Raw genomic sequence first — 18,756 nt, 5'->3', positions numbered from 1 at the left:
TCTCGTACGTATCAAGTGCCAAATTAAACAACACTAGGTATTCATGCCATTATAGGACGGTAATAATAGTACGGACTATTATTATCGTCCTACAACGGACCAGTAAAGAGCACGTATTGCAAAAAATTTAATTAATTATTGTCATAGTGAAATTATGACAATTACAATGTTAATTTTGGGATTCACTATTAAAGATGTATGTATATATTTTTATGTAAAGTAAAGTTATAATTTACAAATAAAAATGATTTTCTTTAATAATTAAACAATTCGCAAAAGTTAGAAATAAAGTTAAGTTTGTACAATATTTACATAATAATTTCGTCAACAAGCATACAATTTTTTAAAGCTATATTATCAATAATACATATTTTACGTATTATTAATATTACATATATACAATAATACATATTTTATATTTATAATATTGCAAAAATTTTCCGTTTTTTTACATAAAAATTATAAGATACATTGTTATTATTATTTTTAATTTAATACAAACATATATTTACACATTTAGAGATAAAAGTACTAATTTTTGTAAAAACGCATAATTTTATACATTTATTATAAATTATGTAATTTTCATAGATATTATTAATGTAATTTTATATAGACTTTTTCCAGTGCACATTGCGATGCATAAACGAACATGTCATTCTTTTTTGGGTACTACATATGTTAGAAAAACATTTTTCTAACACTTAACAAATCTGAAAGTTGTCACCTTCCTTATTCAAGTTTATTTTCCATGCAGAAGTATCCTTTACTATGCTCTGAATTTTTCTCAAACTCAGAGTAAGCAACTTGATGTGCGGATATGTATTTGAAGACTAAGAAATTGACGTGTTTGACTGAACTTTATTCTTCAAAACGCGCGTGCCGTCCCACGAGTCCGCGTGGACTTGTTTGCTAGAATATAAAATTTGCTAGAATATAAAATTGCTCGTAAAAATATGCGAATTATTCGCAACGAGTTTGACGATTTATTTGTTGTTCAAAGTCCGTCGCTGAGAGACGATGATTGGAACGCATGGTTGTCACGTGAATGGAACAATCCCTGAGTACTTAACTAAAATTAAAAATAGGTCCACACGATGACATAATATTTTTGCAATATTTACGACCCGTACGATATCTTATTTTTCTTGCTAGAAGATACTCTCGATATAAAAATGCGATGTTTGGCGCCGCGATGACGCCAACTTGTGATCTGCGTATGTGCGACGATCATTGACTGTTTAATCGTTGAACTATTTTTTGCCAACCTCCATTTTAAAATTTTGAATCGAAATCGTGACTCGATACTTTCAGTTTACATATTTATTAGTACATATTTATTAACAAGTTAGATTGTGGAGAACAAATTAATGAACATATGAATTTTTAAACATGGATTACTAAATGAGGAGAGTATGTGTAAAATGTAAGATTTCTAGCAGTTTCTTATAGAGGAGGTAATAAGAGCCAAAAGAGAAACAAAATATTAAAATTGTTCTAAAAATAATATTCTTTAAAAATATTATTCTTTAATAAAACTGTTTTTTAAATTTCTTTTTCGTTATATTGTAGAATGTTTAATCAATTTAAGGGGTAATGACATATTTTATAGACAAAACTTGTATAATTTTTTCTTATTAATCCCCATATATCGATAATTTGCTACAATAACGACTCAACTAAGAAACAAAGTTTCAATATTTTGAATTATTGAAATATTATAATATTAATTTTAAATACAATTTTAATGTAATAATTAATTATAAAGAAACAAAAATTGCTATGTTCTTTTAAAATTCCTGTATGCTTTCTTGCCGTTTTTTTTCTATAATTAAAAAATGACAATTGTTTAGTTATGTAGCCCATGAGTGTCACAAGTAATATAACAATATAATCACGGATGACGATCGTTGCAAACCATCATTTATAGAAAAAAGAATCTGGCGGATGCTTGAAGACTGTAGAGAATTTTAAATATCCTTTCTGGCAGATGTCCAAAGTTTTGTGAACACGAATTTACACGCGCGGGTGTGAATGCGTATGCGTGCATCATGTACGTAGGTCGTGTCACATAAGCGAATGTGAGGTCCTTGTGAATCCACCGACTATTCATCATGATTTCCGCCAAGTTGCCGAAGTCATTGTCACTGGTAAGAACCTATCATATATAGTGATGTAATCACTACTTTTTTTATATGTGGCGATTTTTGAGAGATACAAAAGTGGGTCAACCCGAGATTGTCGAGGTCTCGCAATTTCTAATCGACCCTGATCCACTCATTTCGATGAATCAACTCGCTGTCTTTTGCGATACGTGGTATATTAAAAAAAAAGTGCTTGGTATAATATTTATGATTATAGGTAATTGGATAGTAAAATAATTATGGTTGGGAATCCTTTTCAATATACACTGTTATAAATTCATAATGTCAAATTATACTCAATTTGAGTTTTTTTCCCATCATTTTTATAGGCTACCACTGCTTCTACTCAATATGTCGTTAATTTAACTAAAACAATGGACTTAAACAATTTAATATTCAAGAGAATGTTTAAATTTAACTCAAATTTAGTTTATTATTTGCTAAGTGCTTATATGGTGTTATTTACTTTGCAAAAATAATTGCAGAAATATTAATTTACATCTTGCATATATATATATATATATATATATATATATATATATATATGTATATATATATATATGAGGGTTCAAAATAACAAAATAGTTTCAATTTAAGGGATAAGTTTATCATTATCCTTTGATATCTAATAGTATAATTATTACTGCTATAGTATTAACTTTAGTAGTAATAATTATATTTACAGTTATATAAAAAATCTGCAGTTGTTATCGAAAACGATGATATAGAACTATAATATTTTAGGAGATATACATATACATGTATATATATATATATTATATATATGTATATATTAGGATGGTTGTTATTTCAATTTTTGAAATTTGATCTGGACACTCCTTAAAGTGGTTCAATATCTCAAAAAGTGACACTAGATTTTTCTGATTTTTTGAACAATTTTAACTCGTGCCACTGGGACACGGGTAAGCGGAAAAGCACCTGTGTGGACAAAATTCGGCTGACGCTCTAATTCTTAACCATTTTTAAATTTTTTTTTAATTTGCTCGAAATTGATTGAGCTATAAGCTCATTTTGCATAAAGAAGGATATTAAAAAGAAGCTGATTTCTGTTCAAAAAGATATAAGTAAAAGGAATAGCATTTTTTATAGATTTTTAGAGATAACCTCCTGAATACGATGACGTTAATAAAAAATTCGGGATCGATAGGTAACATCTTGAAAATTAAGCATGAATATGATATGTTTAAAGAAATTTCAATATTCTTATTTATTTTTCAAGGTGTTTCCCATATGTTACGAACTTTTTAATAATTTTATCATATTCAGGAAATCAAAATTTACAAAAAACACTATTTTTTTACTTACATCTTTTTGAGCAAAAAATATGTTCTTTTTGGATATTAAAAAAGGACCGAGTTTTGCCCAATGGAGTATAAGTAAAAAAAATAATGTGTTTGTATAATAAAAATAAAAAAATAAAAAAGTTATTTTTATGTAGAAATGTAATTTTTAGTACAAAAATTGCCTGAGTAGCGGAAGAAAACAATTGCCTGAGTAGCGGAAACCTTTTATAGGAATTTTTCTGTTCTTACAATCAAGTAATTTTTTAATCTGGTCTCAAGAAAACTGAAAATTTCGATTGTTGTAACCAAAATTCAGTTACAAGGACCGAATTTTTTTCCGTGTAGAAATTTCGCCGCGATAGCGGCTCCATTAATCGGAAAAGTGTTAAACCAAAATGTGCACAATTATTATATAATCTGCTGCACACAATTACTTCACTTTCCCTTATCTGTAAATCCACTGTTACTGACATGAGATATACCTCAAAATATTTGCAGGATCAGTTGCACGGCATGCATGATCCCTTGATTTAAATTCTCTAGATTTTTATCTGCGAGAACACTTAAAATCCTTATAATTAATTAAGTATAATTTATAAAGTTCCAATTGCCAATAAAGATGTACCAATAAAGATACGCAGCTTTAGTGTTTGTGACACCATTCGCAATTGCTTCGGAATCTTTGAAAGAATTACTGTGACAGTCCATGACTCGACATATCCAAAATGAAATAGGAGACATTTCAAACATTTGTTATACTTAATTAAAAATTGAAAATAAATATTAAATAATAATAAATATTACTATTTTATTTTCCCCTATTAACACACATTTTTTGAGCGATTTAGTAACAGTTTGAAGACATATGTTCATATAAACTTTTTCATGTTTGGTATGGGCAGTTCAACCCTGAAGTTCTCTTTTTTTTAGTTACACCCTATGTATTACACGCATTTACATTATATATATATATATAATTTTAAAGTTAAACTTGAGAGCTCCTCTATACATTCGAGAACAAATAAGTCTCATTGTTTAATGAACTGTTTAAACCCTACAAATTGTAAAAATGCTTTGTTTATAAGATATTCGACTGTATTCAGACTTTTAGTTCACCCTACGCGTACGCACAGATATGCGCTCATATATATATATAAACAAAGTATTTTTGAGAAAAATATTTCATACATACAAGTTGTAGGGTTTAAACAATTCATCAAATGATGAGACTTACTTGTTCTCGAATATAAGTATAAAGGAGCTCTCTCGAGTTTAAAATTTTGAATAAAAATCTTCATTTTTTATTCATTATTCTTGTAGCTGACATCAAGATCTTTTTTAAGTACTACTATAAAACTCTTTTTGAATAACCTTTTTCTTATAAAATGAAAATGAGAGGAACAACAATCAACGGCCTTGATTTTGACAAATATTATCAAGGTATTTGTATGATCCTGAATAACATTAGGTTTTAATTGTCGGACATCTTGGATAACGCTAATGTTAGCGGTATATTTGAATTTTGGCAGCTCATATCGCGAAAGGTGCGTTCGGGGAGACATTATTCACGCTATTAGCGCTATCAAGCTGTTCGAGGAGTTACAGATAGCGCTAACAGACACGATCATGACATCACTAACGGTAACGTTTTACATCATAACGGCACGCTATCAATGCTATTCTTTCCGAGGTAGTGTATTGGTAGCGTTTGCAAGTTCCGTGAACGACTCTAGCGTAGCGTAACGTTGGTAACGTTTAACATTCGTCGAGGTTAGATTAATGATCGAGGGGATTCTGTTCTCAAGTGGCACCAAACTTTTCTCTCTTTAGAATTTAATCTAGTAAACATACGTAACGTGTAAATATTAAATTTTATCGTAGTGAACGCAATCTCAATTTCAATCTCTGCAATTGATGACTTGCCACTAGGTTCGAGTAAACGTAATTCTTGCTTGTGTAAGTATCATCTTTAACTTTTCAAAGTTTCAGTTCAACTTATGTATTCGATTTAATCACAAATGTGTAGAAGATCGGAGACATCTTGTTACTAGTGATTTTTTATTCCCATGTGCGAAAAGAAGTTATTATTGCGACAGGGTATTCCACTATAGATGCCTAAGGTCCTAATTGATTAGACCAATACGTTTCTTCTCGAATCGATAACAGATCAAGAATTCCTTCTTTTATCTGATTAATTTACTCAGTGTAACTATTAATTTTTTTTATCTAGTTTACATCGTTCATTGCAACGGCAAATCATCATAGAGATTGCAATTGAGATTGCGTTCTGTTATCCACTACGAAAAAATCAAAAATTCATGTTACGTATACTCTACAAAACTCTAAAAATTTAAATTATAAAGAGAAAAATTTGATTGATGGTTGATAACAGAATTCCCTACATTAACTTAACCTCGAATATTAAATTTCTCTGTTAAATGTTACTAGGTTGCATTCCATTTCACACATGATGCGCAAGATGCATCATTTACCCTTGTTGTTCACCGAATGTTGAACAATTAACGCTACGTTAGAGTCGTTCATGGAGCTTGCTAACGCTCTCGCGTTATTTCACGAACAGCATTAGTAGCGTTTATATTCATAGCGTGAATAGCATCTCCCTAAACGCATCCGAAAAGGATTTAATCAAAAAAAAATTGAACTAAAAGAAGTTTCATTGTGGATAATATTTTAAAAAGATCTCGATGTCAGCTACAAGAATATTAAATATAAAGTAGGAGCTTCCATTCAAAATTTTAAAGTTGATCTTGAGAATTCTTCCATGCTTGCACTCAAAATTAAATAAGTCTTACTGTTTGATGTTTAAACATTACAACTATCGTATTTTTTCAAAAATGTTTTATTTATGAGATATTCGACTGTATATACGGACTTTCAATTTACCCTATATATATATATGCATATATACAAGATGTCCCTATTTTAATGTCCTATCCCAAATAACTTTTTTATTCTTGATCTTAGAAACAAATATTTCAGACAAAAGTTGTGTGGCTTTGAGGGGGACATAAGAGTGTGTCATTAGTTTCATCTTGAATAGTTGCTTGAAGATCATGTGAAGGTTATCTTCAATTTCTTAAACGGAACTCCCTACTTTTTATTACACATTTTTGTAGATCCTCTCGAGAGCTTTCCGAAACACTATAATAAAATATATCTTCATTAAGTACTTCTCGAGTTATAAAGCTCAAATTTTACAATACCGCCGGCATTAGCATTACGCAAGGTGTCTGACCGACGACTAAAACTTCTTGAATGTTGTTCAGAATCATGTCCTGAATAACATTTGTCGAGACCAAGGTTATTGGAGGTTGTACTTCTTTTCATTTTTGCACTAAAAATTCATTTTTACATAAAAATGAAAATTAAAGAATTTCCCATACCGCCAGTTACCAACTCCATGAAATTCTAAGATGAAAAGCTCTCTACCAAAAAGCGATTTGATGAGTAGAATTTGAATGGTGAGATATTGAAGTTGACGAATAAGCGCACGTGGAATTCGCGGTCAGGGTCAGCTCAACTGAGACTGGCGCGAGGCACTTCAAACACTTGGATCGTATCAAAGCCTGTTTTTTATTTCTCTTTGCATTTAATTTAACTAATTAGTTAAAAATTATTTAAAATGCATCAATTGTTGTACTTTTGTTTTAAAAACTTGAAAATTGTTTAAAACATCCGCAAATAATTTGAAAACAATAAAAATTATTTATAAAACGTTAATATTGTATTTAACAAATATTAAAAAGATTTAAACAAACAAATATCGAAATTGTGTAAGCCAATTACAATTATATAAAAAAGTTTATTATTGCTTTAAAAATAAAAAAAAATTTAAATAATTCATAATTGCTTAAATAACTAAAGAATGTAAAAAGTGTTTCAAAATTCTGCAATTTAAAAATCCCAAAAATATTCAATACAATCTTAAAATTATTTATTTTATTATTAAAAAATCTTATTATTGCTACAAAAACCTAAATATTAATTAAAATAATAAATACAAATACTTTCAGAAACTAAAAATTATTTAAAATATCTTAAAATAGTTTACAAAAAGTTAAAAATTATTATGAAATTCTGTAAATATTTTTTATTGCTTTAAAAATTGAAGAATTATATAAAATACTTTAAAATTGCTTTAAAACTTTTAAGTTATTATTAAAATCTTCAATTTACTGTTAAAGAATACTAAAAATTGTATATTAAATATTAAAATCGTTTTTTTATAATAAAACAATAATAAACTTTTTTAAATAATTGTAACAATGCTTACATAATTTTGAAATTTATTAACCCTCTTTAATATTCCAACAATATTAACGTTTTATAAACAATTTTTATTGTTTTTAAATAATTTGCGGATGTTTTAAACAATTTTCAAATAAAGTAAATTGATGTATTTCAAACAATTTTTAACTAATCAATTAAATTAAATGCAAAGAGTAATGAGAAACACGCTTTGGCAACGATGCAAATGTCTGAAGTGTCTCGTGCCAATTTCAGTTGTGCCGATCCTGACCGCGCGAATTCCATGCACGCCCATTCGTCAACTTCAACATCTCACTATTCAAATTCTACTCGTCAGATCGCTTTTTCGTAGAGTTTTTCGTCTTAAAATTTCACGTAAAATACGATAATAACTGATAGTACGTCAGTTCTGAAACACTCTCTCTGTGTGTGTGTGTGTGTGTGTGTGTGTGTGTGTGTGTAAAATGAAACTCCTATAATGTTACAGTAATAATTTTAACACAGTGTTATTTTATAATTGTAGTCACAAATATCTTTTTTTTCAATGTATCTACTTATGATAAATGTGTTTCAATTGCCAAAAATAAAAAATCGCCCGTTGTAAAAATGACAAGTAGAAACGACAGAAAAATGAATAATTATGTATGTACATATGCATTACATAAGAAATGTTCAATGTATGAATTGCTGAAAATATTATTAATAATGCTATATTTACGATATATATTTAATAATTTTGGATATACTAATTTTGTATACTTTTTTATCATATTTTAATGTCAACAAACATTTATGTGCTACACGACAAATTGCGAGATTTGTCGCAATTTTTCATTTTAGGCGAAATAGAAAAATGAATAAATGTTCTTGAAGTTTCCTATTGATTTTGACTATGTCAATATCTATAAAAATTTCTTTAGTCAAAATTTTCGAGTCGCTCGTTGTGCAGCGCGACCGTTTGATGTGTAAAAACGTCATGAGAGGCGAAACGCGTTGAAAAGTTCAAAGGGATTTGAAACGGCGGGATTTAAGTGGCTGATTGATCTGCCGATTTTTAGCGTTCACAATTGTGAGATGTCAGAAGGACTTTCAAGTAGCTAAAAGGATTCCGCTTAAAATCAATTATTTTAGCCTTTGAGCAACCAACTGTGAAATCTAATTTTCGTTTTACATTAATATTATAATTTTTATATAAATTAATACTACAATTTAAGAAAAGGTATCATCAATTAAAATTCATGTTAAGTATTTTAATGGATATAATTTGTGTTCAAATTTTGCATAATATACACAGAAAGAATGGTTTTGCTAAAGTACTTAAAAATTTACTAGATACAGACCTTTTTTTTGCATTAGTAAAATAATTATAAAAACGTTTGTTGAAATATTAATAATAATACTGTAAAAAGTTTTAATGAGTATTGATAATAATACTACAAAAAGTTCTAACAAGTAGTTTAAACGTCTTATGTAATTATTTAAATGATCTAAACAAAATTATTTTTAGACCTATATTTAGTTGAATATTTAAATTCCCTAGCAAAACCGTTCGTTCTATATATATAAACAACATAGAAAGCAATATCGTTCATTTGCTATATCGATATAATTAAAAAATTGTCATTGCTTAGTAAAATTGCTTGTAAAAAAGAAAAACAGGAAAATAAAGAAAAAAAATGCTTATTATATACTTTTATTCCATTTATTACATCAAAGATGCATTTTAAATTACAATTACAAAATTTTAATGATTCAAAATATTTAAATTTAATTTTTCTTTGTTTTTTTAGTTGTGTCATTTTATCAAATGATATTTCAACGTATTATTCGCACAACGTACAATAATCGGAATAAGTCATGTATTGGCTCGAGTTGATCGTGGACACACAAACGCAATTTTCGAGTGACAGCGTGTCTATTGTCTCTGTCGACAAATTGGAATAACAGATTGTTATTTATTGTCCCGCGGGATTAAGTAGTTTCGTGATAAAGAATTTCAGTGGAGCTTAATTACTACCGCAAAACGGAAAGGGAATTCGAAGCGCCGCAATTGTCGACTTTTAATAGCTTCGTACACGAAAAGAGAAGCTCGTGCCAGGTTCTCGGTATCACACGTTATTGGATTCAATTTCCATCCTTCGTCTGTCCTGCGTGCATTCTGGAGTATTTGCGAATGAACCTGGCGTATGTCCTTGACACGCATAGCATTCGAACGTGATTAGTATCTACTGAACGATGGACACGGCATTCTATATAATATCGTAATTTAATTGCGATTTGGAAAATCTTCTATCTTATTGATTTTATAATTTAGATATTTCCTGAGAAAACCGTAATTTAATATCGCGAATGCGAAATGCAAGCTTGATTGAGAATTATATCCTGTAATCTCATTAAGGATAAATGTTTTAACGATATTCATATTTCAAAGAGTTTAACAATCTTATTGGGTTTTTCCGGTTTTAATAATTCTTTGTATACAAAAAACAATATATAGGTCATAAGTCAAGTTGGGCTTTTATATCAGTATCGAGACATTTACAAAATGTGATATCCTTTTCAATATAAAGGTCGAAGAGATAGGACTCTATTTCGAACTTTCGCAAATTTCAGGAGTTCGCAGATTTGATTATCGCAAGAAAATAATCAAATATGTATATCCTTTGATATAGAACGTATAAAATAAAAAACAGCGCGCAGATTCAAGCTGAGAGCTTTTGCAGATCGATCAATTATAAATGGAAATTAAATCGATAAGAAAAAAACAAACAAAAGAAAGAATCCTATTTTTAGTCGAAACGGATCTCGATGCTTAATAATATCCCAGCTTCCCGTCTTTTCGGGACGAGCGTCTTACCACCAAGCATGTGCCATGGAAATATTTGTCAACAATAACAATAAAGTAATAGTAAGAGAACATTTTTCAAGGAGACGTGTGATAAACAATTATAAGTGAAAATTAGATCGATAAGAATCAAATAAGAGAAAGAATTCTACCTTTGGTCGAAATGAATCTTGATATTCAATAATATTCATATACAAATTTGCAAATTTTGCAGTTCTTAAGATTTGATCAATTATTAAAAGAAAGAATCTTGCGTTCCACAGGAGGTCGACGAATTGACAAAAGTTTGCGCCGATTTTCCTGATATTCTTTAAACTGTTTAATTTTTTGCGACGTAGCATTATGATACCGTCCGCGTCGCAGTGAGATGAATCGGTCCGGCGACGTCGTATTCGATTACCGTTCAAGAGGACAGGTGAAGAATATCGAATACACGTGGAGCGATCTGTCGTAAGAGTCGTTAGGTCATGATGATGATAAGCGGCGAGGGAGGTGATGGAAAAGAAAAAAAAAAGGTAAATGCGCCGAGGCGGACAGTCGTTGCTGTAGAAGAGATGTCAGATTAGAAGCCACGGCTCGACTGGCACACATACATATTTTTTATTATATAAATTGGCGCACGAAGGTCTTCCCTCTAGAGAGAAGTTATCGCGTTAATGTCTATTATCACGTATCCACCCTCGCGCTTACCGCAGATGAATTTATGCGTGATTTCGTCGCATGAACTTTCCCCATGAATGTCAACGACTGTGTTGCGGAAAAGAATGAAAAATGAATGAGCTTGAAGACTGATCGTATGCTACTAATGTATTGATACAAAGTATTCTTTGAAGAATATAATCGGAAAATTGTACGAAACTATTTCGACAATTATTTCTCAATAAATGTTAATTTCTCAAATTATTTCCGCAATATTTTGATATATACGAGATCATTATTGTGACTACGTATATTTTTCTAAGAATTTATCTTTCCTCAATTACAGTTTGACAGTTAATATTTTTTTCAATTTTCAACATTAAATAATTGATAATTACTCGTATCTAGAGATGCAAAAATACCGTAAAATTCAATCTTACAATTAGTTACGGTAAAATTCCGGTAAATTGGTTATTTTGATAAAATTTGTTTCCTATAATTTTATGCACAAATAGACTCTATTTTCGTTCTTATGTATAAAATTTTAAAATTAGATGATATATATTTTTTTCTTCTATTTCTATCATTTAATTAATTAATTATTTAATTTATTTAAAATTTAAAATTTAATAACTATAAAATTAAAATCATATGACGGATAAAATTATTTTTAATATCTTGTGATTTTTCAAATTACTTGATCTTTTTCAGTAGGATATAATTTAATTGAAACAAAACTGACTAAACGTGTCAATTAATATAAATATAAATAATATATTTTTGTTTGATATATGTGATTATATTATTTTTGTTTTTACTCTAGTAAAAACATGACAGTCGTTAAAAAGTAAAATAGCAAGCAAAAGTATTATAATAAGTTTATAAGGTATGAAAAATATAATATAAGATTATGTACCTGTCACACTTTTTGTTTTAAAAATTTTAATAACAAATTTATTTGAAGTTTCTCTAGTTACTACGTATCTATATAGTTTCTTAATTATTCTATCAATATGTAATTATGTAGTATCGAAATGAAAATTTAAATTAAGTAAAGTGTTTTTCAACTTTTTAACTTAATGACTAAATACTCTTAAAAATCAAATTACTTTATCTTTATAATTTTTTTAAATTACTTTTACCAGCCTCCATAAATTACTGACTTTACCGTAAATTATTGAATAAATTATCGTAAAATTTGGTCATTTTAATGTCTACTCGTATCACATTTAACTATCGATTTGTAATAAAAAAAAGAATTTGTAAAGATTGTAAGCGTTAAGGATAAATTCAATCGTGCCGCGAAGAAATCGGCAGTCGCAATCCTGCAAAAGTTGTTGAACTGAAATCCAATACATGGAATTGTTATCCAATCACATTACGAGCCTCACTTTTCTATCGTGCCGATAAACTTGACGCCTCCGTTGGACGTAATCTCATCGAATTACGACCATTCACTTAATGAGATTAATTATGATTATTCATTTTAAATTAATGTCATTCGCTTTAATTGCTACGACATTACTTACTACAGCGTCGCTTATCAAATGAGGTAAACTGAGAATTTTTTTCCAATTTGTGGCGAGAGCAGTTACACGAACAGACTTGCTATTTGTGTCGTAAAAAATCCTATTGCGTGAAATCGTGAACGGAAATAGTCTGCATTTTGAGATTATTCGATTATATTAGGCCTGCTCTTTTTAGCTGAACCTCTGACAAAGTTCATCTTTCTTCCTTTTCTCTCCACGTTGGAGAAAAGAAGAGAAAAGATGAACCGTGAAAGAAACGTAGCTAAAAAGAACAGGCCGATTATTATTCTTTTAATGCGATCGTGGTCAGTATATTAAGTGTGATATTTGATTTCATGAAATTTTTCTCATACTAATATATATTGTACTTATCATGTAATAACTAAAAAAAATATCTGACTAAGAATTTCCTTAAAGATGGTTTGTTTAATAAAAAAATATATTATCTACATTTACATATTTAAATAATTTTAAATAACTTTTTAAGGTTTATTAGTTTCACCATTAAAATAGATAATTGCAATCTAATTTGAAATATTGATTTCAGTTTCAGTTTGCAATTGCGTTTCAAGTTCAATAATTATCCAGCGCGCAGTTTACAAAATTGAAATAATATATTTACAAAAAATTTACATTTAGTATTATTAAGTACTGAAATCTACTTTGACCGAAAATAGTTATTTTTAGTGATTTATTTTTATCGGTCTAATTTCAATTTGTAGTTTAAATACATAATTTTATACATTTATTTTCATATTGGGAGGGAGGGAGGGAGGGAGGGAGGGAGGGAGGGAGGGAGAGAGAGAGAGAGAGAGAGAGAAAGAGAGAGAGATCTGCAAATCATATTTATTTGCTATTGGAGTTTATGCATCTCTTAGTAGTATAATCAAGATTAAAAAAAAAATGTAATAATATTATAAAAAGGAATGTTACTTGGAAATATTAAAACGCATAAGAACAAGTTTTAAGTTGCTTTCCTTGGTGTATATTTGCAATATTCCATATTAACTGAGAAAGACGTAGATTTCTTTGCAAATTCAAAAAAATTTGATATCAACTACGTGCGAATGCATTTATTAGCATTTCATTATGGCAATGAGTTTTATTGTGCTATGTATCGCGTTTTCGTCACACGATAATATCGTATTATAAATATGAAATAATTTTCTTACTACCTAATAATAATTCAATCAGTAATCTTGACCTATATAATAACTATATAATGCTCTAATATAGATAGATTGTAATAGATACGATTCATATAAATTATAAAATGCTGATACCATATATCATTAGTACATTATACATACTTCAAATCTTATATACTCAACTGTAATATAAATTATTTTTTATATATAAATAAAAATAGCCATATTCATATTTGTCTTTTTGCTATCAGCAAATATAAAATATATCCCTCATAATGCAAAGTATGTTCAAAATTAAAATTCTGATCCATGTAAGTAAGTATTATTAGCACCATACTTTGAATCTTTTTGTAGCTGTAATTTGAATCAATTTTGTAATTTTTATATAAAAATAAAAATAATCATTTATGCCTTTTATATATTAAACATGAAATATACTTTATAACACAAACTACAAAGAGCATGTCTCTTTAAAGTAAGATTAATCTTGTATAAGATGCACAAAATTCTTATCTAAACAGGCAATTCCGTTAAAGAGAATTCTTGTCAGTAAATCGCGACAATGCAAAAGAAATCGTCAGTGTTCCATTCTCTTATCTATCTCTCTTCCTTTTCGCAATCAATTCAAGCCTCCTCCATGCCGCGCTTCTCCTCTCGCGAGGACTCGAGGCATTTCTGGAGTGATATTGCCAGTGACATGCATTGTCCCATATTGTGACACAGAGCCACCCCTTTCCTCCATTTAACCGAGCCCTTCTTTACTCTGCACCTACCGCAGTTGGGATGTTTTACATAATATTGAAAATGAACTTCTGGCTCAATGCCTGCACATTCTGCATATCGCAATATTCCCTTCGATTACGTTTCCACGTCTGTCTGAGAAGATGAGCAGGCATATATTTTTAGTCTTGACCTTCAAGATAAACCGATCGTGGTAACGAAACGGCGCAAACTGAACGCGTACATGTAAACGTCGTTCACGATCGTGTCAGTCGTTCACCTAGAGAATATATCAATTTTTTTTACTCAATATAAAATTGATATATTATTGTATTAATTAATTCTTACTTTATACGATATTACAGTACGATCTTGAATATCAACTCGGGATAACAATGAATAATTAAGTATTATGTGTTATGAGCATTTTATAATCAAATGAAACACTATACTGTATTCATCTTGAGCTGCTTTGTCTGATTAATGATCATGTAGTATGGTTAGTAAAAAACTGCGAAATTAATCGGTGCAAATAAAAATATTATTGCCATAATTTATCGAATTAATATAATGCTATGCAATAGCATCAATATTGTCGCATAAAACGCAACTCTCGGATTACCTTATATCATAATGGAATTATGGTTTCTTTCGCCAGCAAACTAATTGGTCACGTAAAACAATTATTGCGATATGATTATTTACACCTTCATTTTATTTCTGAAAATGTCCCGACGATTAATGCCCGTCAATTTCCATCAATGTAAATTAATTTTAATCTTCGTTCAACTTACTTTTCATTTCTTTTTCTAGTTCTTTAATTAGATTTTTTTTAATTAGAAAAAGATGAAGAGTGAGTTGAGACTAAAGTTAATCTTCTGGAAAGCATTGTTCATTAGTTTCGGCCTTGTTATTAAATCAGGAAGAAAGTATAATTCGGATTTTTTCATTAAAAATGTTTGTTATAATAAAATGTTTAAAAGATTATTTTCAGTTGAAATAATTGCCGTTTGTTATTTTTTGCCATGGTAAAAGTTGGATTCCGTGGAGATAAAAGGGCGGAATTCAATTTTTACCAGAAAGATGGCAGGCTATAGCAGACAATAATTCAAACAATAATTATTTTAATTATTTAAAGATAATCTTTTAAGCATTTTATTAAAAAAAATATATATATATAAAAATCCGGATTTTCTTTTATTTTCTCTCCGACCATTTAATATTTCTATTCCCCTCTTGACTAACTTACCGTGCGTATCAAACTTCCTGATAATAGTTTCGATGATCGTAGTTCTGGGCGCCACGTGACCCCGTCTAACAGGCATCTCAGGAACAGGATTCCCAGATACCTGGGCAGCCGAGACTTCCGCGTTGAAGCGTGTGATGGGGCGCACCGGGCCCGATCCCTCTCAATTAATATATCGCGAAGTAACACTAAAGCACTAGGAAAACACTCGCGACGTAGAATGCACGAGCACGGTAGAAAAAAGCACAGCACGAGTTGAGCATAGCGATCAGCCGTATAAGACAGAATAATGTAGAGTAACGTAACGCGACTTTTTCTCACGAAGAAGAAGAAAGATTCGTTGCTGCGATCGAACAACACGCGGATCAGCGATGTATCCGTTTTACTTCCTTCGTCCGCTTCTTAATAGATACGAAAGGGTTTAGCAGGGCTAAAGGAGGAAAAAGAATCTTCGTCCAGGTGCTTCTATTCCGTGTCTATCTCACGCGTTACAGGAATTAGTCCACCAGGATGCAGTCGTTGTTTTTAGTCTCGCTCGTTCTCGCGGTATCGCGATCCCCTTTTCTTCTTTCTTATATGTAGCCCCAGGTTTCCAATTAAAGAGACCTATACGGTCAAAGCAGTAATATCGATATCCCGAATGGACTGTCAGAGAGCACGGTTGCGTTTTCGCGCGTTCGCTGCACGCGAGTGACTTGGACGTCGTCTCCTATTTGACGACGTATGTTTGGACCCGGAGTTTTCGTCTATCTAGATATACGTCTAAGATCGTCGGCGCGGGGCGTCACGACGGAGTTCCTCCTGCCTAGCCGTCGAGCCAAGGACGCGGGGAAGGTCGGTCCCACTTGCGGTCGAACAGCCGGCATGCGATGTTTCGCACGTGCACGTGTTGTCACTTTCGACGTGCGTATGTGAGGAAACGCGTATTTATAGCGAAGATATTACAGATTGACCTATGGTTTTCAGAATCGGTGGCTGGCGATTTCTCGAGCAGTAGTAGTTTCTCGCGAATCTCCCGCGCAATCTCGATCGATTTAGAAGAAGCTACGACAATGCGTCGTCGGTCACTCGCCAGCAGCGTCCGTCTTCGAAGCGACTTGTCGTCCTCTCTCGTCGGCAACGTCTCATATTGCTTCGATCGCCGTTCGTCACCATGAAACCAGGACAGGACGCGCGCCGATTTATCTCGCACGTTTTAATTTGTGACCGTGCGCTTTGATACGATCGAGTAACACCAAAGCGGTGGCGTCGCGATGAGGGTCAACAGCCTCGAGGCTTCGATCCTCCGGGAGTTGACGTTTCTGACCACAGGCACTCCTACGTAATATTCGCCAACTTCGTTCGACCTCGTGGGATCGGGGTCAGGCTTCGCGGCAACCGAGGTCGTGGAATGCGGTAACTTCGGAGAGGCGCATGGCTCGGACATCTCCACGACGTTAGTTCAATCGCTCGTGCTCGAACAAGGGAATCTTCGACAAGTCGACAAGGGGACGGCTCGGTTTCGCTCGATTTCAAGTCGATAGCCGTGTGCGAAGGGAAGAAGGCGTCGCGATCTCCAAAATATGACAGGCGCGCCCAACGGATACAACGATAAAGGCACGTGGTGTGTATGCAGTCGAGTTTATGCGGAATGCCGCGATCGGATCGATTCTTCGTCCGGTCGCGTCTCGACGCGAGTCGCGGCGCTCACCAGCGCTAATCGAACGTCCGGCACTCGCTCCCTCTTTCCTTATCTCACTCTTTCTTTCCCTTTCTTTCTCGCTTTCTCTCACACACTCTCTCTCCCTCTCTCTCTCTCTCTCTCTCTCTCTCTCTCTCTCTCTCGCTCTCTTCCTCTCTGACGTGGCTGGTCAGCTGTGCATCTCTGGTCAACCACGGGGACAGCTATTTTTGTACTTCTTCCTCATCCTCCGCGACCATGCCCAACCACCGTCGTTTGTCGCGATTTCTCTCGAGACTCCCTTCGGCTCATACAGCCACGTCGAGCTACGGAAAATCCTCCGTCCACGCTTCCCGAGTCACCGACAGATGAGCATGACGATCAGATCACCACTGCGGAGAAGATTATCGAGAGATCGGTCAAGGTTTTTAGGCAATGCATGATAATATATCACTAGAATCAGAAATGGAGCACTAAATTAGAATTTAGTTTTGATGTATATCTTATTCCGATTTTCAGTAGCGGAGGAGTGCCAATTTGACAGAGGTGCATAATAATCCAGAGGTGGAATAAATGACGTTTCTCTCTTTCTCGATCTTATCACTTTACCCGGTCACGCACCTGTCTCTACTGATACTTGGATTCACATCTCACTGTCAGTCCCATGTTTCACGTGGTTCCGTAACTGTGCTATCTTGGTGCAGTCGGATGAACGCGCGCAAACGACCCACCACGCCTTCTGCGGGTCGGTAGACCGAATCGCAGAGATACGATGCCCTCTCGCTGACCTCTCGCTGGCTTTCCGACCCTCGATCAGTCGGTCGGTCGGTCGGTCGGTCGACGGTGACACTCGGTTCATCCCCTGCACTGTCTCCGGCCGACGCAGTCCAGAGGAAGGTTGCCGAACACTGTTGCTCCGCCGCGTGCTCGTAACCTTCCTTCACCCCCGTATCACGAGGTATTGTCTCGGAAGCGTCTTTTCGTGTGGATTTTCGGCTTTGAGTTGCCGACAACGGCGTCGCGACGCCACGGACACGATTCCTTGGTCGCTTCGACCTGAGTCTCGCGTGGTTTTGGCGAGTCGCCGTCGTGTGTTCGGTCGGAGAACTGAAAACGCGAGAGGAGGCGCGAGACGGGTCGACGTCTCACTCTCTCTCTCTCTCTCTCTATCCCTCTCTCTCGACGACGACGACGACGTCGGCGGTGGCGACGGCGGTGGCGACGGCGACGGCGACGACGACGACGACGACGA

General features: G+C 32.8%; 1 protein-coding gene across 11 annotated transcripts in view; it reads right to left on the bottom strand.

The window, feature by feature from the left end:
• sei (potassium voltage-gated channel seizure) overlaps positions 1 to 18,756 on the bottom strand; it is a 208,591-nt gene extending 189,835 nt beyond the window's left edge. For 4 of the 11 annotated variants that reach the window (XM_087412317.1, XM_087412319.1, XM_087412321.1 and 1 more), the window contains exon 1: positions 15,848 to 18,755. In XM_087412317.1, the coding sequence (XP_087268443.1) occupies positions 15,848 to 15,923 (76 nt within the window). In that variant the 5' untranslated portion in view covers positions 15,924 to 18,755. Of the gene's footprint in view, positions 1 to 15,847 lie in introns of all 11 variants that reach the window. The other 7 variants (XM_087412324.1, XM_087412323.1, XM_087412325.1 and 4 more) reach the window with 3 other exon arrangements.

Source organism: Acromyrmex echinatior, chromosome 13, assembly GCF_024713525.1.
Source record: "Acromyrmex echinatior isolate Ae372 chromosome 13, ASM2471352v2, whole genome shotgun sequence".
In the NCBI taxonomy this organism is placed as follows: Eukaryota; Metazoa; Arthropoda; class Insecta; order Hymenoptera; family Formicidae; genus Acromyrmex; species Acromyrmex echinatior.
Note: the sequence above shows the minus strand (reverse complement) of the source record. Positions and strands in the feature narration are given on the sequence as shown.